Source organism: Dama dama, chromosome 19 (assembly GCF_033118175.1).
Source record: "Dama dama isolate Ldn47 chromosome 19, ASM3311817v1, whole genome shotgun sequence".
Taxonomy (NCBI): Eukaryota; Metazoa; Chordata; class Mammalia; order Artiodactyla; family Cervidae; genus Dama; species Dama dama.
The window spans coordinates 44082042-44107369 of NC_083699.1; the positions used below are offsets into that span (position 1 = coordinate 44082042).

Consider the following 25328-nt stretch of genomic DNA (forward strand, 5'->3'; position numbering starts at 1 on the left):
GTTGTAAAGCTGTATTCTAGAAAACCATTAATTCATTAGCATCAACTTGTTTGAATTAAAAATTATGGCTCAAATGGGATCAAGATTTTTAGTCTTTCATGTAATAAGGGTGTCTCTACTTGTAAACTGAGCTCAATCACAAAGAGTAGGTCTATGAGACAGATTAACCCAAGCACCATCTGAAACCAGACAGGAGTATGATCTATCCTATTAAAGTAACCACACCACAAACTCAAATTCCCAAAAGTGAATTTATAATACTGTGTTTATTTATGTTTATGTGGGCCTTTGGGTGGCACTACAGGAAGAAAAACTCTAAGCAGCTTTTATTTACATCTCACATCTCTAATGAGAAGTTGTAAACAACTGATCAATAGCTCAGCAGGAAAGAAACACTTATTCACACACTTTCCTAATCGCCTCTTCTAGTCTGGAGATCCTTAAAACCATTAATGTATGAACATAACCTGATTCATTTATTTTCCAACAAATTATCTCTTAATTCTTTCCTCCCTACTTCTCCATGAGAGAAATTTTTTTTAATAAATATATGTGTGTGTGTGTGTCTGTGTATGTGTGTGTGTTAGCAAGGGTATGATCTGGTGTTCTCTCTCTTAAATAACTGAGACAACAGTAGTGGGATGGGGAGGGTGGAGAGGAAAAATGACTATCATCCATCATTACATTAGCAGACAGTCTGTTGAAAGAGTCTCACTTTTTCAATATTCCCCAAAGCTTGGGGAATACATTATACATATCACATATAATATTAAAATAATTACTTTTATATTAGGAAAAAACAGCATATCAAACTTCTGATTTTACAGATATAGTTGGCTGAGATGAGGCTAAATTGATTTTTTAAGTGTGTTGATCTACAGTAGCAACAGGAAGCTCACAGATATAGTGAAATTACACAAGAGGTGTATGGATGTCTAGAGATTTGTGGCTACTGGGGTAGCTGACATTTGCTCCTGACATTTCACTCACGCTCAGTAGCTCAGTCATGTCTGACTCTTTACAACCCCATGGACTATAGCCTACCAGGCTCCTCTGTCCATGGGATTTCCCAGGCAAGAATAGTGGAGTGGGTTGCCATTCCCTTTTCCAGGGGATCTTCTGGACCCAGTGATGGAACCTGTATCTTCTGTGTCTTCTGCATTGGCAGGAAGATTCTTTACCACTGAGCCACCTGTATCACTAGATGTGGGCAAAGTCACTTTCAGGATGCTGTCCTTTGGGTCAGTTCTAAAAGACTACTCTAATTCATAGCTAGGGTGGTAGAGATACAAAGTTACGCTGTAAGGTCAAATTACTTCCAGTATAATTGAAAACTGATGATCTCAACATGTTATGATGGGAACTACAAATCTGGGAGACAAATGGAAGTGTGGAGAGTTAGAGGCTGCCCCAGACAATGGGTGGCAGGAATCCAAGGCCCCTGTCTCAGTTCTGAGACTGGGCACCTTTTAGCACACTCCCTCTGAGAACCTCAGCTTGTCTGTATAAGAATTAAACTGTCTCCTTCCAACCACATCAATCTAGGAGTCACAGTTTAAAACATTAACTCTGCATTAGAAGCACAGTTAGCTGTTAAGTATGACAAATGGACTTATGGTTAATTAAGTGGCCCATATATTAAATTGTAGCTTCTTCCACTCAATTTATGCACTTACTCAGAGCTCTATGTTAAAGAGCTGTGTTCTTTTACAGTAAATTTTACCCCATCAAAGGAAGATAGGAAGAGTCCCTAGACGCTAACATTTTTTTTCCTGTCATTTCGTAGAGACCAAGCTACATACCAGTGACACGGATCCGACCTCCTGGATCAGAACAGAAGGACAGAACAACATGTACTCAGGGATCTACCTAAAGGCTTGAGAATCAAAGGAACAAGTTTTGTGTTCCCAGTAACCTTCGGGAACTAAATTCAAAACCTTTTCTACTGCTGAGCATAACCAACAACTATCCACATCTCTGTAACCTTCCCTCAACCTCCACTAGAGCTCTGAAAATACACTAACTCTTCCTCACATAAAGTCTGCGACTGGACACAGAGTACTAGAGCTGGAAGACTTGCTAGGTCATCTACTTCTGCTTCACATTTGATGTTCAAATCCCTCTGCAATATCTCAATCGTCATACAGCATCTGCTAATCTGTCGGAGTGATTAGAAAGTCATAAGCAGCCAAAGCTTTCATTGTGTATTCTTTACACCTGCATTCATTGCTTTTCCTTTCAAACTCAATCCTCTCCTTCCTTGAAATCACCAGAATATCAGGTCTGCTATGTGGAATATCAGAATATCAAATCAGTCTACTTTGGTCTCTTCTTCTCTAAGCTAAATATCATTACGGCCTTTCAGTTCAGTTCAGTTCAGTCGCTCAGTCATGTCCGACTCTTTGTGACCCCATGGACTGCAGCATGCCAGGCCTCTCTGTCCATTATGGTCTTTACCTGCTCCTTTTAAGTCACAATTTCAAACCTTTTTAATACCCTGATCATCATCTCCTAGATGTACTCTAGTGCAGCAGTCCCCAACCTTTCTGGCACAAGGGACGGGTTTCATGGAAGACAATTTTTCCCTGGATAAGGGGCTGGGGGATGGTTTTGGGATGATTCAAGTACACTGAATTTAGTATGCACTTTATTTCTATTATTATCACATCAGTTCCACCTCAGACCATCAGGCGTTAGATCCTGGAGGCAAAGGACCACTGCTCTACTGTCATAATTTCTCTTGGGAAACTTGCTATCCAAAAACCAATTATAATCTCCTCTTTCCCACCTGCAAGTGTCTTGTAACCAGCATGGTGTATCAAGGTACAACCTGCTGCATCATTTTATTCCATCTTTCATTTGTGATTTCTTTCCCAAATTTATGGGACACAGGTTGAAACACAGTTGTAGTGCAGAGAGAAGCACCAGTGAAGCTCTAGGGCTTATCTCCATATTTGAAACTGCTGTAGGAAAAATTCAAAGGTTCAGGCTAACATATAATGTCTAATTAGAATTTGAATGTAATACAAAAATATAATTCAATTCAATAAATATATTTCAAAATTCATTCTAATCTCTGAGGAAAACTAACAAAGTAATACTGACCAAAGCTAGATACCTACATATGTATTTGTATATGTGTATATATATGTAAACAAATACATTTTAATAAGCCTTATATTTTAATCATCAATTGCATCACAAGTGATGGGGGGTGTGAATGATCACTTTTTCTAGATATTTATGTCATGCAGTATAAGACTGTGTTTATAAAAGCTATTTTTCAGAATTCACATCAACAACTATATATTAGTTCGGTCACTCAGTAGTGTCTGATTCTTTGCAACCCCATGGACTGCAGCACGCAAGGCTTCCCTGTCTATCACCAACTCCCAGAGCTTACTCAAATGCTCATCCATTGAGTCGGTGATGCCATCCAACCATTTCATCCTCTGTCATCCCCTTCTACTCCTGCCTTCAATCTTTTCCAGCATCAAGGTCTTTTCAAATTAGTCAGTTCTTCACATCAGGTGGCCAAGTGTTAGAGTTTCAGCTTCAGCATCAGTCCTTCCAATGAATATTCAGAACTGATTTCCTTTAGGATGGACTGGTTGGATCGTCTTGCAATCCAAGGGACTCTCAAGAGTCTTCTCCAACGCACCTCAAAAGTATCAATTCTTTTGTGCTCAGGTTTCTTATTGGTCCGACTCTCACATCCATACATGACTAGTGGAAAAACCATAGCTTTGACTAGATGGACCTTTGTTGGCAAAGTAATGTCTCTGCTTTTTTATTATGCTGTCAAGGTTGGTCATAACTTTTCTTCCAAGGAGTAAACTTTTTCATGGCTGCAGTCACTGCATCTCCAGCGATTTTGGAGCCCCCCAAAATATATACTACTCTATACAAATACTCTATAGATACACATATATGCTGTCACAAACCTTTATCAGTCTTGAAATGCTTCTCACTCATTTGAACTTTGTAACTCTAAGATGAAAGCAGGGAAGGCCTAGCACACTCATTTTCACATGAACACATAAAACTTCCCCAAATTCATGTGGTTTGTAAACTACAGAGCCAAAAATACGGCCCAGACCTTTGGATTCCAGATCCAAGAATCAAGTGTCCAAGCACCTAGTTTGGTTCTAAGATTCAGTTTATCAGGTGTAAACCTTAATGGTCCCCTTTGACCCAGTTTCTTGCCCATGCTTGCACTAGATTTGGCAGTCTTGTGGATATTTCTGTGTATCCCACAGAAGAGAAAAGCACATGACTGTCACTTTTTCAATGGATAACTATTTGCTTAAAATCTTAATCAGAGTGTTGCTAATCACAGACTGTGAGAGCCAGATACTTCCATTAATATCCCTGTGGAGAAACCACAAGGACTCCAAAAACCATTAGCCGCCTCTAGTGCTCTGCGCTAAGAGCACTCTTAGGGGGGAAATCCACAAACAAGAAAAGTCAAAGCTAAGAGATTAAAGATTTATAAAAACTCAAAACTTACAGCCCCATCTTCCCCACCTCAAGTCAGTGGACTCTTGCCACCACTGAAGTACACTATTTTGCCTAAAACAAAAAGTCTCATCTGGTGCACTGTGACATCATAGAGGGGTGGGATGGGGTGGGAGATGGGAGAGAGGTTCATGAGGGAGCAGATATATGTATATCTATGGCTGATTCACGTTGATATATGGCAGAAAGCAACACAACACTGTAAAGCAATTATCCTCCAATTAAGAATAAATAAATTAAAAAACAAATAAAAGCTTCCAAATCTAGCTCACACTAGAGTCACTGGGGGAGCTTTTAAAAAATATAAGCACATGGGATCTTTCTAATACATGGGAGGTAGACTGTAGGACAAGGTAATCTTTTTTTTTTCTTTAACAAGAGTCTGATGTGACTATGATGTATCTGATCCAAGCCTAGAATGTGTTAATCATAGGAAGTCAATTACTCTTGCAATGTTCCCAATCTCTCTCCTGTGACAACTTTCCTTTTCCTAGTCAATCATTCTCACTGGCATATAAATATGTCATAATAGTTTCATAAAAACAATGTTCCCTTTGATCCCACATTCCCTCATTTCTCTACATAACTTGACTATAAAATTCTTAGATTTTTCTATGCTCCTTCTATCCACTCTCTTACCTTCTAGTCTCTCAAAGCCATGCTACTCAAACTTTCACACTCACCTCTCCACTGAAGCTGCTGCCCACGATCCACGTGGTAACCTCCACATTTCCCAATCTAAAAATCCATTCTCAGCCTGCACCACACTTATCTGACCCAGTTGGTCATTCTTTCTTACCACTTTCTTCACTTAACTTTTATTCCTACACTCTCCTGAATTTCCTCTACTTCTCGGGCTAGTCCTTCTGAGTCTCTTTGGTATCATTTAGCTCCTAATGGCTAAGTACTGGAGTCCTGCAGGCTTAGTCCTAAGATCCTTTCTGTATCAACACTAACTCTTTGTGTTACTGAATACAGCTCTAGGATTCTAAATACCATCTGCATGCTGATTATTTATACATTCATGTCTTCAGCCCTGGACTCCCCTAAATTCCTGAATTTTGTCTCTCTATTCAGTGTCTATCTTTGTGCATGCTAAAGTCTCTTCATGTCTGACTCTGTGCAACCACATGGACTGCAGTCTGTCAGGCTCCTCTGTCCATGGGATTCTCCAGGCAAGAATACTGGAATAGGTTGCATGCCCTCTTCCTCCAGGGGACCTTCCCGACCGAAGGATCAAACTGGTTTCTCTTATGTTTAACCTGCATTGGCAGCCGGGTTCTTTACCACTAGCGCCACCCTGGAAGCCCTATTCTTTATTCTATGTCAAATTGAACACATTCAGAAACAGAACACTTAAGTTTATCTCCCCAAAGCAACTCTACCCTTCTTTGTTTCCAACTCAATAAAGAACATCCCTCTTCATCTACATGCTCAGGCATAATTCCTTGAGTCACTTTTGATCTCTTTTTTTTCTCTAAATTAGAAATCCTATCAGCTCTACCTCCAAACATATCCCAAATTAGATGTCTCACCGCCTAACACATTTTGACTCTATTCCAAGCCTCTCACCAGAAATACTGTAATAGCCTCCTAAACAGTCTCTGTGATGCAGTCTACTATCATACTGCAGCCAGAGTGATCCATTTCAATATAAATGGCTTTGCATACTCCTGTTCAAAGCCCTTCTATGACTTTGCATGACCCTCAAAATAAATTCCAAAATACTTGCCACAGCCTACAATACCATAAGTAATATCCTTTCCTATTGTTTTCCCTCATCTTGCTCTTGACACATTGCCCTTGCACCTCATTTCTGAATAAGTCAAGCCTTTTTCTACTTCAGGGCTTCCCAGGTGGCTCAGTAGTAAAGAACCCGCCTGCCAATGCAGGAGATGCAGGTTCAATCGCTGGGTCGGGCAGATCCCCGGAGAAGGAAATGGCAACCCACTCCAGTATACTTGCCAGGATAATCCCATAAACATAGGAGGCACGCGAGCTACAGTCCATGGGGTCGCAAAGAGTTGGACACGACTTAGCAACTGAGCACTCAGCACTCCTGCATGCATTCCTAGCTCAGGATCTTTGCACTTGCTGCTCTTCCCAGCTAGTGCCAGTTCTCCATGAGTAACTGCAAGCTTGATCTCTCACTTCCTTTGGTCTCTACCTAAGAGCCGTTTCCTTAGAGAAGACTGCTGTATCTAAAGAGATCTTCCTTTCTCTCTCTAGCCCCTTGATGCGTGTATTTCTCTTTATGGCACTTACCACCACCTGACACTATATTATACGCATGTTAGTTGTTTATTTATTTATTGTTTTACTTCTGCACCAGAAAGTCAGCTCTTAAAATAGAGATTGTTTTGCGCACCACTGTATCCCTAGCAATTAGAATAGTACCTGGCAAAGAGTAGGTCGTTGATAAATGAGTGAAGGAATGAAGGAAAGAATGAGCAAATTTAGCCTGAAACACATGCTCTCTCTTGGCCCTCTGCCTTAGTGCATATTTTCCCCTTTACCCAAAATGCCCTTCCTCATCATTTTCTATGCAAGGTGGATGCCTATTTATTCTTTAAAATACATCTCTGGTAGCATATTTCCCTGAAGCCTTCCCAGATAAGCCTCCCTAACTACACACACACACACACACACACACATACATACACACACCACCAAGCAGAAGGATCTGCTCTCATCTCTTTCTGTTTTCAAGATAAATTGTTTCTACCTTTAGTCTAGCACCTACCCATGAAGATGGGTGTTTTGCTTATACCTTCTCTCCCTTGCCATACTACAAATTACTTAAGGCAGAAGTTGACTTATCTCTAAACGTCCAATGCCACAGCATACTGAGAACCCAGTTATGTCAAGACTGTGTCTGATCGCTGGTGCTCACATAGCTATTACTATTTCCTCCTGTCTGCGCTAAGTTATTTTTATTAGAAGCTGCTGTTAATAATGTGATTACTCCACCTAAAAGTAGCTCATTTATTCTCTCTGCCTCACAGACAAAAGTGCCTGTAGATTTCAGAATTAAATTCTAATATAGTGTATATTTGCTCACTATTGACAGAACTAAGTGATGCAAGTCCTCAAAACAGAAGTTAGCCTAAATACCAGAGTATATTACCTCATCCTAGTTACTAGCCATGGGTGAAAGAGTTTAAAGTAAAGTTAAATCAATAAAATGCCTTAACCTCTATCATATTGCCCCACTTTACAATGCAGACTGAAAAGGTACTATATTGTTGATGGGAGTAGCATCCTTTTCAAGCAGCATCAGAATAGAGCAGACCAGAAAAATTCGTGCACAATAGATGTGATAGCTGTTGGAATATACAATTCTTATGCTAAAGAAGCTATAAATTTCATGTTGATAAAACTGGCTTCTGCCATTAACTGCCTCTCTCCAAGACAATGCAAAACAGAGGTTTATCTTATTTCCAATATAGTCTTGGGTCACAAATGCATTGAATGCAATAAACTAGAAATGCTGTATCTCTATTAGCTTTTTTAGCTTTTGCCACTTAGCATGCACACTATTTCAGTTAGATTTCAAACAACGCTTTGATGGAGACAAGGATGATTTTATGCACTTTATATTGATGAGGATTTTGAGGTTAGAAACTCAACACAGAAGTTAAGAAATTAAGTTCATAAAATAAGTGAATGAATAAAGCAGATTCCAAATTAGTATCCAAATTCCACATACTAAGAGTTAAAAGTCCTGGATTCAAAATGACAGTCACTTAATTGTGTCCGACTGTTTGTGATCCCATGGACTGGCCCACCAGGCTCCTCTGTCCATGGAATTCTCCAGGCAAGAATACTAGAGTGTGTTGCCATTCCCTTCTCCAGGGGATCTTCACAACCCAAGGATCAAATCCAAGTCTCCTGCATTGCAGGAGGATTTGCAGGAAGATTGCAAGAGGATTCTTTACCTCTGAGCCCCAATTCAAAGGTCCAGCCAATTTAAAGATCCCCTGATTCAAAGATCCAGTCAATTCACGCAGATATGGGGCATTGGATACTTGTCTCAAGTTTGCTGGGACTGTTTCTTCAATTGTCAAATGAAAGTGCATCTTCAATTCCTAGAATTGTTGCTAGGACCTAAATATTATGATTCTACATTTTGAGTCACTTATGCTCTATGCATAATAAGATAATCGGTCCCGCCTCATAAGAAGATGACAACACAGGCATTACGTTTGGCTCCTAACATCTGTGTTGTGAGGATGACAGCAAGGGTCACGAGAATCACTGCAACCTGGTCATGTCAAAAAACCTTAGGAGGTCAGGAGATCAATCAGTACAAAGACTTTACTCAGTCTCAATATCTGCATTAGAAACATACTTCTGTCTTTTGAGGAAGCTGGCTATTTTCAGCTCTATGGAACCTGCTAAGGAGGCCCAGGTGGCTTGGAAAGTAGAGCTGACACAGATCTGAAATCATTGGACAGTCTCAGCTCCACCTGTTTTTCATTTGTTTTTCCTCTTGAATATCTAGAGGGATTTGCTTCAGCCTCAAGCACTCAGTGCAGTTCCAGCTCAACCAAGAACTACTTCCACTCAATTCAAGAGGTAAGATGACAAAGAATTCCTACTCGCAATTCCCAAGAGAGGGTCAGGGATTGTGTCACATACAATCACAGGGAAACAGTTAGACATTAGACCATTCTCAGGTGTTTCTGTAGCCCCACTGAAACAATCAAACCAAACCCCTAAATACTAAGGCAGATCCTGCAAATTTCTTTGATCCTGCAAAATTTCTTTGTCCACTGTGCAATAGCCTCAGTCAAAAGATGGTTCTTTTTTTTAAACTTTTTATTTTATATTATAGTTGATTAACAATGTTGTGTTAGTTTCAGGTGTTCAGCAAAGTGAATCAGTTATATATATACATATAACTATGCTTTTTCAAATCAGTTTCCCATTCAGGTTTTTACATTATATTGAGCAGAGCTCCCTGTGCGATACAGTTGGTCCTTGTTGTTTACCCACTTTAGATACAGCATCGGGTATGTGTCAGCCCCACACTCCCCAAGATGACTGTGTCTTGGTGAATCACTGACCTCTCCAGCTGAGGGACCACTCATTCTCAATACCTAATCACCTCTGACAGGAATCCAAGTCTGGACAGAGATATTTTTTTTTTTTTGCTTTTAGCTTGGTGCTATATGTAAAACAAATCAGGGATTATTAGTTAAGCAAGATTGCTCCTCCCACTATGAGTCAATAAACGTTATGTTGTGCTTAATAAGTGTCAGAAAGTATTCTAAGAGATTCACATATATTAACTCATATTGCCCCACACCATATCTCTATAAGGTAGGTGCTACTTTTGTTATTACCATTTTATGAATGAGAAAAGTGAGGCCCTGAGGGGTTAAGAAACTTGTCCAAGGTCACATAACTACTAAGTCTCAGAGTCACATCAAACTCAGGCAAACTGGCTCTACAGTCCACGCTCTCCATCACAAACACAGATTCCCTCACACATGGCTTCAAGTTTCTGAACTTGATATATTTGGATAAACAGGGATGAATTTCAAAAACACATAATTGAGTGAAAAAATAAGATATAGAGAGACAAGTACAGTTCAAGACCACATCTATTAATTTCAGAAATACTCAAAACAATATCATACATGATACCTTTTAAATTGGGCTTCCCAGGTGGAGCTAGTGGTAAAGAACTGGCCTGCCAATGCAGGAGATGGGAGAGATGTAGGTTCAATTCCTGGGTTGGGAAAATCCCCTGGAGCAGGGCATGGCAACCCTTTCCAGTATTCTTGCCTAAAGAACCCCATGGACAGGGGAGGCTGGTGGACTACAGTCCATGGAGTTGCAAGAGTTGGACGCAACTGAACCGATTTCATGCACACATGCACCTGGGACACACATCAAAATCATTATAGTTGTTACCCCTGAGGAAGAAGGGATGCTGGAATAGTGCTGGGGATAGTTCTAAGCGACTTTAATTTTATCGGTAGTGTTTGACTTCTTCAAGAGAATCTGAAATGCATAAGGTATAATGCTAATAATTTGCTCATGCTGGGTCTTAGGTATATTAGTGTTTATTATATTAATCTCTGGCCATTTCAGTGTTTTAACCATAAAAATAAACTACATATATGTTATCTCCTCTTTCATCTTGTGTCCTCCCAATTCCAGTTTTGGTTGAGATAACAGAATCCAGAGTATTGCATCTTGGAAAACAAAATCATAATGATGATCCATGCAGGGCTAGTTAGCCTAACGTAACCTACAGTGAGTATATTTCCAACTTGATGAAAATAAATTAACAATCTATTAGAACTTCAACTGAGCACATGTAAACAAGCACAGCAGCAAACAGTGATCATCAGAGAACATAACCTAAGAAAATATGGAGGACAGTTTGTCTCTACGACATACTTGGCAGTCTCTTCTAGAATAACGACAATGCTAACCAAGAATGATACACTATAGCTAGACACTAGACATCACTGGTACCTTCATTTGGATAATTTTTGCCCAGTTATTGTCTCCCCTAGTAAGAATGAGTTCTTTTAGAACAGGGTTCATGTAGCCATTGACTGGCACATAGTGTGGGTCTCATTACATGCTGGATGAATAAACATAGAAATGAAGACATGTTCCATAAGATCTTTGATTTAAACACTACAGAATATTCAACTGTTTGAGCAACAGGGTGGTAAATGAGGCTGAAGCTTAAAATTCTTGTAACTAGATAGACAGCACTTTAGGGGGATGTTAGTGATTTGTATTCCCTTAGGTAAAAATTAGAATTTCCCCTTGTGATACAAATTCCTTTGTTTTCACAGACTACCTTGTCGAGCCTTTCCAACCATACAAATATGTCAACTTCCTAGTCTCTGTCACTATAAAATTGCTTCAACCACTGAAGCAGATGCTTCTATCTGAGATATACTTCTTCAGTAATTTAAATAGGATATATTTTGAACAGAACCAAGTTCATGCAGAGTTAAAGAATTCTCCCCTGCATTTACTGCTCAAATTTACTGCGCAATTTGAAAACCACTGTTCATTCTTAGAAGAACTGTCTTATTTGTATAAAGCATTTGTGAGGCAAGATCCTGCAGGACCGATGCGCTCTGCAATCTACTTTGGAAGATGCATGGTGGAAAGGTATAATGCTACCTAGACTGATATCTGTTGCTCCTCATCTGGTATTATTTAAAATGGAATAACCCAAACATTTGGAAATGTAATGATAAGTATCATGATTGCTTCTTCTAGACCAGCAGTGGCCAGAGCATGTCTTACATTAGGAGTGTTTCTCCTAAAGGACACGCATGCTTCCACCTCAGCCATCCTGCAATAAAAAACCAATGAGCCTTGGAAGAGGACTGAATTGAATACCCTTATTCTCTCTCTGAAACCTGAAGGAGTAGTTCCTAGTCCTGGGGAAAATAAAGAATATCCATTATGCAGAGGATTAGATGGTTGAATGGCATCACTGACTCAATGGACATGAGTTTCAGCAAGCTCCGGGAGCTGGTCATGGACAGGGAAGCTTGGCGTGCTACAGCCCATGGGGTTGCAAAGTCAGACACGACTGAGTGACTGAACTGAACCGAACTGAGAGATAGACTAGGAGCTAAACAGAAATAACCAGACAGCTCTCACAAAGAAGGACACAGCCTATGGACTTTCAGAGCGGTGATAGTTAATATAAGTCTATAGATTTCCATTCTTGGCAGTGCTGTAAACCTCTGCTTTCCTCAAGAATTCAGTAAATTATTCCGAAGCCCCACAGTCTGGTTTTCTTTAAAATTTGAAGAGAAGAGTAAAAAGCTCCTGCATCTCAGTGGTTCAGAATAAAGAATATTGACAGAGATATCAAATGAATACCAAGACATGTTTGTGGAACATGGAAATATTCCTCAATATTTCCGAGAAACTACCTGGTGAGAGAAACACAACAAAGGAATAATAATAATTAAAACAAAACAAAACAGCAATCCACTGAATGAATCTAGCTTCCAGGACTTGAAAATAAATCAAAATGAATTTACTTAGTGCTGAGGAGGTCAGGAATTTTTTTCAGTTACACTGATTCTACAGTATTAAAATGTAATGTGACTTTCAGTTGCTTCCTGTTTGATCTTCTAAATAATCTACCAACACGACAGAGTTAAAACTTGAGCAACATAAACTATTAAGAATAAGTGTTACTATGTTTAATTCCAAAAATTCAGTTATCAAAAGTCACTTAAAGAATATCATCTAAATTACCTGTTATAGCCAAATTACTCTGCAATATCACTTTACATTTGTTTCTATGGATGAAATAAACCCAGAATTTTCCTTAATGCTGTTCATATTATGATAATTATTAGTTGGTTTTTTTTGATAATTATTAGTTTTAAGAAAATAAACTGGAATCTTTGCAAGTGAAATTTGCCAGATACAGACTCCTATTGCTTTTTACCAGAATAAAGGCCTATCTTGAACAATAAAGAAAATTAAACATACAGATCCAAATTTTAGATATATCCTAAGATTGAGTATGGCACATATTTTTTTTACCTTAAATTAAGAGAAAGACTAAGACAGGATAAGCCACAGACTAACAGCATGCATTTGATATTTTATAATACCAGGAGGGACAAAGGCAAGACAAAGAAGAACAGGAAATACTAAATGCCGAGTACCCAGGATTTCACAGGCTAAGAACCTTACAGATACTAATGCATTTAATCTTTAGACCAACCCTATAAATGCAGAACTATCATTAAGCACCATTTTGAGACATATGAGACATATGAGACACAGGGAACTATCACACAGAGCCAGGAAAATACTATATGGCTGTGAAAAGTGTGAGCTACTGAAGGATATAGGGACATATCAACACCCTTAAAAATAGTTCTGTCTTTGAAAGTTACACGCTATGAGAGTAAATTTTTGCTCCAAAAATTTTTCACATTCACTTTTGGTCCACAAAAGGTTTTTTGGCCTTCTCCGACGAATGGGAAGAGAGTTTATGCCCTTCCATCTACCCTTCTCACTCCATTCCAAGGAAGAGGAAAAACTTATCTGATTGCTGAGACTGGGGAGAAAAAATGGGGCCAGTGAAGCTTAGCCTGTTGTGGGATCTACCTGCTCATAGGCTGGACACACTCTGAGCTGCCAGGTAGGCACAAGTAGCTCCGGACCCAGACCTGACTCTCCAGGTAAATGTTGGGAACCTGGTGGTGCAGTGGTAAAGAATCTGCCTGCCAACACAGGAGACACAGGAGATGCAGAGAAGGAAATGGCAACCCACTCCAGTTTTCTTGCCTGGAGAATCCCATGGACAGAGGATCCAGGCAAGGTACAGTCCATGGGATCACAAAGAGTCAGACACGACTGAGCGACTAACACACACAAATGATTAGAAACAATGCAGAAATGCACAAAGTTCAAAAGAATTCTCCTTTCCCACCTTCCCAAAAGTATCTCTCTCCTACTATTAACTGCTTGACTACTTGCTATTAACAGCTTCTTGTAATTCCTCTTAGAAAAAAATATTTTCCAAATATTTAGATATGAGTATTTCTTTCTATATTTTGAATAACTGTTTAAGTTCATGTGAAAAGAAACAAACAAAGCATATAACTTGTGTGTGATAACTTGTGTTTTTAAAACTCACACACCAAGAAGGGAAGGGGTTATATCAAGGTTATGGTTGTATAAGTGACTTTCTTATTCTACAGAGACTTTATATTTTCAGTTTCCTGCTATGAGAAGAAAACTGCATAATCTAAAACATGTATCACTATATAGTTTTTAATTATAAAAGGAACATATTTCCATTAAAATTCAAATAATATAGAAATATGTAAAGCAAAAAGCAAGACTCTGCCATCAAACTCCCTAAAGGTAACTGCCATTAACAATTTTGAATGCAGACACACACACGCACACATACATACACACACACTTGGATAAGTGCACAGATATTTTAAATAGAGATACATTTATAAATTCAAATTTCTTCAGAAGAAAATAAATTTACATAGACATATAAATCTTCACCTGGATAAAGCTTGGTTCTCTAATCTGTATTATATAACTATAAAGAAAAATGCCATTCTGCCTAAACTGTATTGGTATCTGGAAGTCAAAGGCCATAACTAGTGATTGATATTCATTTTTCATACCATGGCAGTTTAGGAAACTATACCACCAATCTTTCACATTGTTTTTCACAATTTCCAAGTCATCCCCTTGCACCAGGTTGGCACAAAACATTACTGCCTAGAATTCCCAGTTATTAACCTGGCTCCAGACTTTGGATAGTTGGAATCAAAGGCACATTCACTACCTCCAGTCTGAGTTACTTACAGACAGCTAAGATGGGCAGGGGATAAGTGGTTCATGACTCTCGTTTTGAGAATGGCTTCATAAAGACTTTATCGTCTTTATGCGGGTTATCTACCCACATGTTCCTCAGTGCCAAGGTCAGATACTTAGCCAACATGGCGATTCACTGATTCTCAAGTTCCTCCAAGTTAAGCAAATAATTAGTGCTTTAGAGAACGATCCAGCTAGCAACTACCCCTCTCCCCTCAAAAAAAGAGATTCATTTTGTGCCACTAAGTTTTATTTAAAGACCATGCAATCGAATCCCAGCTGGCTTCATTGAAGCAGCAACGTGGGCAATCAGTGACACCAACTGCAATGCTATCGTTTCTATAAACAGTAATGAGAGGGGGTAGGATGGTACTAGAAGCTTATGTATAAACAAGAAAGATCATTTCAGCAAGACAGACTTGTCTTCACAGATTCACAGTATCTTTCTGATATTCACCCTAGGAAACATAAATACCCTGCCACACTTAATGGCATTAGAAATAATATTCGGACATGGCATTCACAACAGTGTACAATGAAAATAACATAGTGTAAAGGTAGCAATTTCATAGACTGAACTGTACAAAGGAAAGCTTCATTGTTTCAAGATATTCCAGGGAATTTAAGAGAACAGACCTATAAGTACTCCCTGAATGTCTCTTTCAAACCCTGATACCAGAGAATAAAACTTGCACCTTTCTTAGAAACTGATGTGTTGCATCTGGGTGTGAACAAACGGACTTGGGTTGAGAGAGGGACAGAGAAGAGACATAACACAGATAACTAGGCAGGACATCTGAATATGAGCAGTGATGAGTAGGCTTGAATTGAGTTGTAGGATAATTCTTTGTAAAAAAAAAATGCTTTTTCATATCTGCTTCTTATTTTTATTCAAACATACTCTTCCAATAAAATATACAGAGATACTATTCCTCTCCATTAGAGCCCCCATCTGTCCCACCCAGCAATACCTTTTGAACTCTTAAATGTTTTAATAAGGTCTGGGAGATAAACACAAAACCCAGAAAGAATTAATTATTCCTTCCTTGGAATGACTCTTACCACAGACCATTAACTCAGGTAAGAGACTGTTGAACTATTAATAAACTGATGCTCCCAGGTACCCCACTTTGGGCATGTATCATATACTACCTAATATGGCAGCTCTTGCTTGTCCTCATCTCTCTCTCTGCTGGATCTCCTGTGCCTAACACAGAGCCTAGCAGTGATTGGGCCTCAAAGAATGTTTGCTACATAAAAAAAAAAAAAAAAAATGGCAACCCCTTAAGTCAGAGACATGTTTCTTTAACTTTCTATCCTAAGATGGATAAAGACAGGAAGAAGGGAGGGGTGCCAGCTGTGGAGGGCTATTTGGCATGACACATACATCCTAGGCTTCCAGAAAAGTCTGACTTCACTCCACTCTTTTGCTTTACTTAACCCAAGAGGCAGGCAAATGGACTGCTGCTCCATGACCCAGATGGAGCATTCAACCCAATCCCTTCACCATAAAGTACTGCCCTGGTTTTCTTCAGCCCTTAGTTTATAAGCTGAGAGAAAAACAATTTTATTTGCATTTTCCTTTGTCTGGCAAAACTGCAGCAGAGATGAGAGCTGCCATATTAGCACTGTTTTTCAAGTAATGCAGCTAGTTTGTTTCCAGGAACTCGGGGGCATCAATAGGTATTATAGTTTCCACACAGCAGAGTAAGTACAAAGGAGCACCTGAGTCCTTAAGCACCTTGCAAATAAAGTACCACTTTGAAAGAATAACCTCAAATGTCAGTGGAGCTTCCCTGCATTTTGGGGAAGAAAGATGAATATCATTTAAGAAGCAATGTACTCACTAGTCTCAGAACAACCACTAACTTACTGCTGCTGCTAAGTCGCTTCAGTCGTGTCCGACTCTGTGCAACCCCATAGACGGCAGCCCACCAGGCTCCCCCATCCCTGGGATTCTCCAGGCAAGAACACTGGAGTGGGTTGCCATTTCTTCTCCAAAGCATGAAAGTGAAAAGTGAAAGTGAAGTCACTTAGTTGTATCTGACTCTTCGTGACCCCGTGGACTGCAGCCTGCCAGGCTCCTCCGTCCATGGGATTTTCCAGGCAAGAGTACTGGAGTGTGTTGCCATTGCCTTCTCCACACTAACTTACTGCTGCTACTGCTAAGTCACTTCAGTCGTGTCTGACTCTGTGCGACCCCACCCCTGGGATTCTCCAGGCAAGAACACTGGAGTGGGTTGCCATTTCCTTCTCCAATGCATAAAAGTGAAAAGTGAAAGTGAAGTCACTCAGCCATGTCCGACTCTTCAAGACCCCATGGACTGCAGCCTACCAGGCTCCTCCATCCATGGGATTTTTCAGACAACAGTACTGGAGTGGGTTGCCATTGCCTTCTCCACACTAACTTACTAGATGATGACAAAACCCCAAACTTTGGTATGTTAAACTAATTATTCAAAGATTATGAAAGGAAACCAATACATCGATTCATTGTGTACTACAGATGGTATCATAGAGAAGTAAAAGCGATTGACTAGAACGAACCTTAAACTGAGCCCAATAATCCTCCATTAAATTTTATTATGTTAAACTCTACTGCCTTACTATCCATCAGGATAGACCAGATAACAAATGACCTTAAAAATCTAAGTTATTTACAAAGAGAAGTTTTTAACTTCTCTAATGTGCTAAATGCCCACCAAGGATCACACACTCCTATTACTACAGACACTCAGGGACACAGACTGATGGAACAACCACTCCCTTGAACATCATCAGAAGGTCAGAAGTAGAGAGAATTGTGCTCTGGTTATTAAAGCTTCCACATGGAGGTGAGGTGTGTCACTTCTGCTCATGTTTCCCTAGCTAATGCAAGTCATATGGCCACACCTAAGTTCAAAGGAAGGTGATAATGCCATGCATCCTGCAATGTGCCCAAGAGAAGAACCCAAAACACTGGGTAAACAGTGGTAATGCCGACAACATAGGCACTTAGCAAACTGCTTTAAGTACTGCAAGACAAATGAACTAAGAATAAGCACTAACTTTTTTAATTTAACACTGAAAATGTCATGTAAAAACAACAAAAATCCCTTTGAAAATGAAAGCCATAAAAAACAATGATCATTTTGTATATTTTATGTTTCACATTCATTTTACCCATTGGAACAGTATTGAAACAGTGAAGAATTTTAGACTTACAACATAAAAACCTGCTCAAATAAAGATTCTATGACAAAGGTTCATGTAGTCAAAGCTATGGTTTTTCCAATAGTCATGTGAGAGTCAAGGTGAGAGCTGGACCATAAAGAAGGCTGAGTGCCAAAGAACTGATGCATTCAAACTGTGGTGATGGAGAAGACTCTTGAGAGTCCCATGGACAGCAAGAGATCAAACCAGTCAATCCTAAAGTAAATCAACCCTGAATATTCATTGGAAGGACTGATGCTGAAGCTGAAGCTCTACTACTTTGGCTATCTGATGGGAAGAGTCGACTCATTGGAAAAGACCTTGATGCTGGGAAAGATTGAGGGCATGAGGAGAAGGGGGCAACAGAGGATGAGATGGTTGGATGGCATCACCGACTCAACGGACATGAGTTTGAGCAGACTTCGGGAGATGGTGAAGGACAGGAAAGGCTGGCATGCTGAAGTCCATGGGGTAGCAAAGAGTCAGACATGACTGAGTGACTGAACAACCACAGGAATAAAGGTAGAGTGGAGCTGGAAAAAGCTGCATAATGCCATCGTTGTAGAGGATCCCTTCCTGGGAAGTGAACCAAAAGCAATAGCCACTTTGCCATGGAACATTCTTTCTTGGATCAGCTGACTGTCCGGTACAGGAGCTAAAGCCTGTACCCCTTAGATACATACTCCCCGATGCAACCTGACTCTATATGAGCAGTCTCAATTTAGATGTCAGCACTATACTTGAAAGAAAAGGTCTGCCTGGGTTCTGTGTGTTTTCATTAGGATAGATAAGTATTTTTGCCTAGTATTTCAGTCCCCCATCAAGGCCACTTGATGTGGGTGTACAGTTCAATCTCTAGACATTTGATAATCCTTTATGCTATCAGGCTGAGTAGCGCCAATTGACCGATTATCTCAGAGGAGTGATGACTACATACAGAAGAAAAGACTAAGATTTGACTTTCCGGAATTGCTTGGGGTAATAAGACAAGCACATTGCTTCCCCTGGCGAGGTGTGCATGCATGCACACCCACACACACACACACGTTACGACTACCACAGAGACCAGCTGCCAAAGTGATGCTATCCCGTCAGTTTGCTGCCCACTGGGCTTTCTCAGGGTCTCCTTCTGAGGCATCAGAATGGTCTTTCCTGGTGAAGTGATGATAAAGCTGTAACCTTAACACCCCTCTCTGATAGAATTCTTCTGCTCTCCTCTCAAGTAGATCTTGAGAGAAATAGGAGTAGGCATTAAAGCTCTTGTTTTAATCTCTGAGCTTCCATTTCTTTGTAAAAGTCTCATCTCTAGAGAAAAGTGAATCTGCTTTACTCACCCTTTAAGCTGAAAATATAGTATTTTACCAGGTTAATAAAAATGCCATATACTCTGAGCAGAATTATTTAAAATTTTAAATGTATCACCTGTCTCTTAACATATAGGCTCCCATGAAAACAAAAACAAACAATTTTTATTTTGAGAAATGGAAAAAAAGAATTATAACTGACTGGAAATAGCCTTAAACAATCTATTTAATCTTGTCTAAGATTGTCTTCTATTTGACATTTTATGCTATCTCCATTCTACAGAAGTACAAAGGATTTATAAACTAATATAATGGATAAACTAGACAATGTAATAATATTTGATATTGCAGAAGAAAGACAAGAGTAATAAAATGTTTTTTTATACTAAGAAGCTCAAGAGTTAGTAATAATTATTTTGTATTTTCTTAATCCTACTTATTAAATAAAACCTAAATAGAATATTAAAATATTTATAATTTCAAAAGTTCAACAGTCTATCAGGAGAATCTTTTAAACTCTTATAACAAATTATGTTACTTTTTTCCTGTGGCCCTTAATCCCTCAACTGTAAATTGATGGGGCAGAAGTAACTTGCATAAAACCTTTTACTCCATGTTAACATGGTTCAAACTATTACTGTATTTCTCTTTCGGGAAGTTTAAAAAATTAAAATTGTGCACTCCAGCTCTATTTATATAAATTTGCTCCATGAAAATGTATCTGATGTCTTTACTTCAAATTGCACTCACAAACTGGGCATAACATATCATGCAGAATTGCTCATACTAACAGTAAAAGTCACATGAAAGAAATCACTTTAAAATGGAACACAATAATAATATCTAAAATATACTGAGCATGTTATACATGGTGGACTCAAAGTTCTTAGCACAATGCCTAGCATATAGTAAGAACTCAATAAATCTTTGAAAGTGTGAAATTGTTAGTTACTCAGTCATGTCCCACTCTTTGTGACCCCATGAACTGCAGGCTGCCAGGCTTCTCTGTCCATGGGATTCTCCAGGTCAGAATACTGAAGTGGGTAGCTGTTCCCTTCTCCAGGGGATCTTCCCAACCCAGGGATCAAACCATGGTCTCCTGCATTGCAGGCAGATTCTTTACCGCCTGAGCAACCAGCCACCAGCCACCCCAATAAATCTTTAGCTGTTACTAATTCATTTAATCTTTACCACAACCTATGAGGTAGGTACTATTATCAAAGTAATTTACATTTCTGCAAGGTCATGTAAGTTATCCAAGATTATAAATTAATAAACGCCACAATTCAAACAAAAGCAATACAGTGTCCAGAAACAATCACTTAGCAATTCTATACATTACCTCCTTCTGGGGAAAAGGTATAAAAGGAACCTTTGTCTTTACTTGTGACTATATTCTTTTACAAAAATTGCTCTAGAGTGACAGTTCCCTAAATAACCAAACACCCCACTAAATAACAATGCATGTATAAAGTGCAACAGTTTTCATAGGTTCACATGTTAAATCTAGGATTCAGTAAGAAATAGGAAGCAGGCTAGAGCTATCATTATTCCTACTTTTTTCAGATGAAAATACTGACTGAAAAATCTTCAGTAATTTTATTGAGACTGCTTTATAACTGAGTCTTCTGACTCTTAAGTCTCATGATTTTGCAACCACCTATGCTTCTCCATCACACATATTATTACCTCTATTTGGATCTGTTACCATTTGAAAGACTGATTCTGTATGTAAATGAACATGTTATCTATTTTTACAAGAAGTTTTTATCACACACCATATATACCTTAAAAATTTTCACATCTAGGAAATAAATACCCAAGTTACAGTCTGTTCATGTTTTACTTCAAGTAGATAAGGAAAACTGAAATAATATTAACATACATCTCTGTTGGCTTCCTGAAATATGTATTCAAAACATAAAACTTCAACATCAAGCAAGTTCATTTAGAATATAGTGATTTGATATCTTACAGCATTTATAAATATGGTGGCAAAAGATAATGTCTAAATCATCTTCTGATCTGAATAAAAGTCAAGATATGAGATCTCACTGGTGATTTCATTTCAAAAGTGTATGTTCTCATACTTCACATATAAAGTATCTAACTCTTTTAAAAGTTTTATTTTTCATTTACAGTGGTGAAGAAGCAGCAAGTCAAAGTTTTAGAAAGGATGAATGAAACCTATATATATTCTAATCTTTCCAAATATAATCTTCATAGCTCCAGTACAGACTGAAAATAGGTACTTAACCAAATGAATCAGATCCCCCAGAATAACATATGAAGCTTTAAACCTGAAACCTATTATAATATCCTTAAATTTCTGAGCATTAAAGTTACTTGGAATTAATAGACCAAAAAATTATTTTACAGAGGCACGTGTTTAGACATAATTAGGAGCACCTTTTCTCTCTCCTCACATCCCACCCCCATTTTGAAAACAGAAAACCAAAAGACACAAAACCTGGGTTAGTATTTGCAAGACTACTAGACAACCCACTTTAAAAAGAACTTACATCATAAAAAAGAGAGAGGTGGACAATTGAAAGTGTGGTAAACAGCTCGCTTCATCCGCAAGGCTTCAGCAGAAAAGAATCACACTTACTTGGCTGTAGTTTTGTTTTGTTTTTTTCATTAAAAATTTGAATCGTTTTTTCAATATCGCAGGTCCTTAAAAGGGTCTGATTTTCTTACTTTCTCTTCCTGAGCTTTTCCTGAGGGACCTAGTAGGCTAAACCCAGACCTAATTGGGGCTCTTTTGTTTCAGCGTCAGTTCAAAGATTGCTTGATCTCCAGGGCAAAACGTACTCTGTCTCTCTCTGACGATGGCCGTATGTCTACTTCCCAGACAAAACAAGAAAAAGAAAAGATACCTGCCTCGCCAGCCACCTGTTTAAAAGTCCCCACTCCTGTCGAAAGCACCGGCAACTTCTCAAGAGGAGACTTTGAGCAATTCCAAGTCGCACGCCGCCCTCGCAAGTCACAAGGAGAGAGAGCCGCGAGGAGGTGCGGAAGCAGGTCACTGGAAGCAGGCCTCGGAAAGAGACCCGCGGGTCCCGCTCAGGCGCTGGGCGGCAGCGAACGCGTTCTATAGAACAAGGATGACTTCAGGGATTTAAGAGGGGGGAAACCCAGAGACAGAACTGGCGACGGGGCCGTGATCTCGCCCCAGAAGGAAACGCCTTCCTTCCATCATTTACAGGGCTGATTAAAGGAGGAGAGCGGGAAGCAGAGAGGGGAGCAGAGAGAAGGAAGAGGGCTGGGCGTCTGCAGGATTGGGGCTAAGGAAAGAACGTTTTCTCACCACTTAGGCTGCTGCTGGACCTCAGGCTCCTTCCACAGAGACACTGCAGCATATGCACTCCTTTCTTCAAAGAAAGCTCAAGAATCTTCATGGAGAAGCGCGTGTGTGGGGTTGGTCAACTCCCCGCCCACCTCCGCTAATTGTCCAACCAAAAGGCGGCCTGCCCGGGGAAGCCGGGTCCCAAGTCCATGGTGCGCGTCCCGGGCGCACAGCGGTTTGCAGGGCGGCCCGGCCGGGGCCGGGGCCGGGGCCGGGGCCGGGGCCGGGACTGGAGCGCGGCGGGTGCGGGGCCGGGGCAAGGCTGGGAGGAGGAAGCGCCTCCCGGCTGGGGGCAGCCCCCGGGGGAGCGGAGGCGCGGCCACACCCCAGCGGGCTCGCCCGTGACACTTTGGGACTTCCCCCAAGGAGGCGGCGGGGCTGCGGGCAGGAGCGCACCGGCTGAGCGGAGGACGTCCCCGTGGGTTGTGCCCCCTTCCAGGTGCGAGCGCCGGGAGGGACGAGGGCGGGATCCCCAAGGGCCCTGGCACCCTGTCAGCTCCTATTCTCCGCGTCTGGTGGTGAGTCCTGGGCGTCCGCCTCCCTCGGTGCCCCCGCCGTGCGGGGCGGCGCGGCGCGGCGAGGGGCTCCCCGGGCCGGAAGGCAGCGCTCCCGCGGGCTGCGCGCGGGCTGAGGGCGACTCCGGCGTGGGAATCCGGCGGAAGGGAAGCGCCCGCAGGAAGGGCTGGACCCAGGAGGCTGCCGAGCGTCAGAGGCGACTCCGGGGAACAGGGCGGTGGGGGTGGGGAGGCGGGGATGTGGAATGAAGAGAGCTGTAGGGTTCGGGCGCGCGGAGCGAAGGGGTACCTAGGCGTGGGCGGGGTACTGAGGTGGGAGTCTGGACACCTGGGTTTTCTGATCGATGCTCTGTGACCTTGGGTAAGTCCCATACCACCCTGGGCGTCACTTTTCCCCTCCGTAAAGCAGGGCGGGGAAGACGGTGCAGAAGAGAGAATTGGCAGCTGCTTGTTGGTCCCCGGGCTTCCCAATCTCCTGGAAAAGCTGAGCACAGGTGCCTTGGGAAGGCGGGTGCAGGTGGAGTAAGGGGGGCCAGAAGGGAAGGCGAGCGTACAGAGGCCTTCCTGAACGCTGCAAGGAGAGGCAGGTGAGGCGGGAAATCTGAAAACAATAGCAATGTTTTACTTTGACGCAATATTCTGTCAGGCTCTGTCTCTGCCAATTGGCCCCAAAGATGACCAGCGAGCTTCCCTGTGGTTCTAAAGGTCTCGATTCCCCCCACCCCCCCCCCCCAACACCCAGCAGCAACTCCTTTGACTTTCCCTTTTCTTTTCTTTTCTTTCTGCTTCTCCCTCCCCTCCTTCCCTTCCTTTTCCTTTCTTCCTTCCTCCCTCCCTCCGGGCCTCCCTCCCTTCTCAGAGGCTACCAATGCCCTTTTGGGAGTCTGATGAGTGAGGCACCAGGAATGCTGGTGTTGCTACCAGATTCCATCCTATCTGGAATTTCAGAGTAAGAAGGGACCTTAGAAGACACAGCAATACAAGTGGTTAAAAGCACAGACACTGGCAACAAGCAGCCTAAGTGAAAATTCCTATTAACTATGTGACCTTGAACAAATCTCTTAACTTCTTTGTGCCTCAGTTTCCATGTCTCTAAAAGAGTTAATAATACAATAGCATCTACATCTTGTACCCTTTATTGAATGTTAAAAAAAAAAAAACTCAATACAAAATAAGTACTGTAATAGTGTTAGCAATTATTATTACATAGCTTCCAACCTGTAGGGTTTTCCATCACTCTCACTTTCCCGTGAATGCCAGCATCCATTCCAGTGTCTACATCTCTGCTTGCACAGTTCAGGTAATAGAGGACTCACCAGCTCCGCAGGTAGATCATTGCACAAAACCTATTACCCTGACATTGAGCCAAAAACTTACTTGACTTTCTTTCTACCCATTGTCTCCAGGCTACCTAGCACTAGCTGGTTAGCTCTTCCCAGCAAGAGAGTGAAAATTGTTTTCATCACCCCTTTCCTCTTTCTCTTCTCTAGGCTGATCCTTCACAGTTCCTGTGGGGTTCCCTGGAGATTGAAGATTAAGGCTGTAGTTGCCTGGAAAAGTTAAGTCTCTTCCTCTTTCCTCTCAAAGGTGATGGAAGAAAGCCAGAACATCAGGAGGGTCTTTTGAGCCCTCAGTCACCACTGGCTACACATTCTCTTTCAGAATCGAGCTCCAGGCAAGGTCATTTGGGGTGGTTCCAAGACTCAAAAAGATATGTCCAGGCCTGCCTTCCCGTGGGGCTTCCCTCGTAATTCAGCTGGTAAAGAATCCACCTGCAATGCAGAAGACCCCAGTTCGATTCCTGAGTCAGGAAGATCCCCTGGAGAAGGGATAGGCTATCCACTCCAGTATTCTTGGGCTTCCCTAGTGGCTCAGCTGGTAAAGAATCTGCCTACAATGTGGGAGACCTGGGTTCTATCCCTGCATTGGAAAGATCCCCTGGAGAAGATCCCTGTTGGAAGATCCCCTACTCACTCCAGTATTCTGGCCTGGAGAATTCCATGGACTGTATAGTCCATGGGGTCTCAAAGAGTTGAACATGATTGAACAACTTTCACTTTTCACTTTTTTTCACCTTTCCTGGTAGAG

The 25328-nt window shown here is 41.0% G+C and overlaps 1 protein-coding gene across 2 annotated transcripts in view; it reads right to left on the reverse strand.

Annotated features, from left to right (window-relative positions):
* Positions 1-22921, reverse strand: part of FGF12 (fibroblast growth factor 12) — a 412502-nt gene extending 389581 nt beyond the window's left edge. The window contains exon 1 of one of the 2 annotated variants that reach the window (XM_061166833.1): positions 22687-22921. In XM_061166833.1, the coding sequence (XP_061022816.1) occupies positions 22687-22777 (91 nt within the window). In that variant the 5' untranslated portion in view covers positions 22778-22921. The remainder of the gene's footprint in view (positions 1-22686) is intronic. The other variant, XM_061166834.1, reaches the window with a different exon arrangement.
* Positions 22922-25328: the final 2407 nt, after the last annotated feature.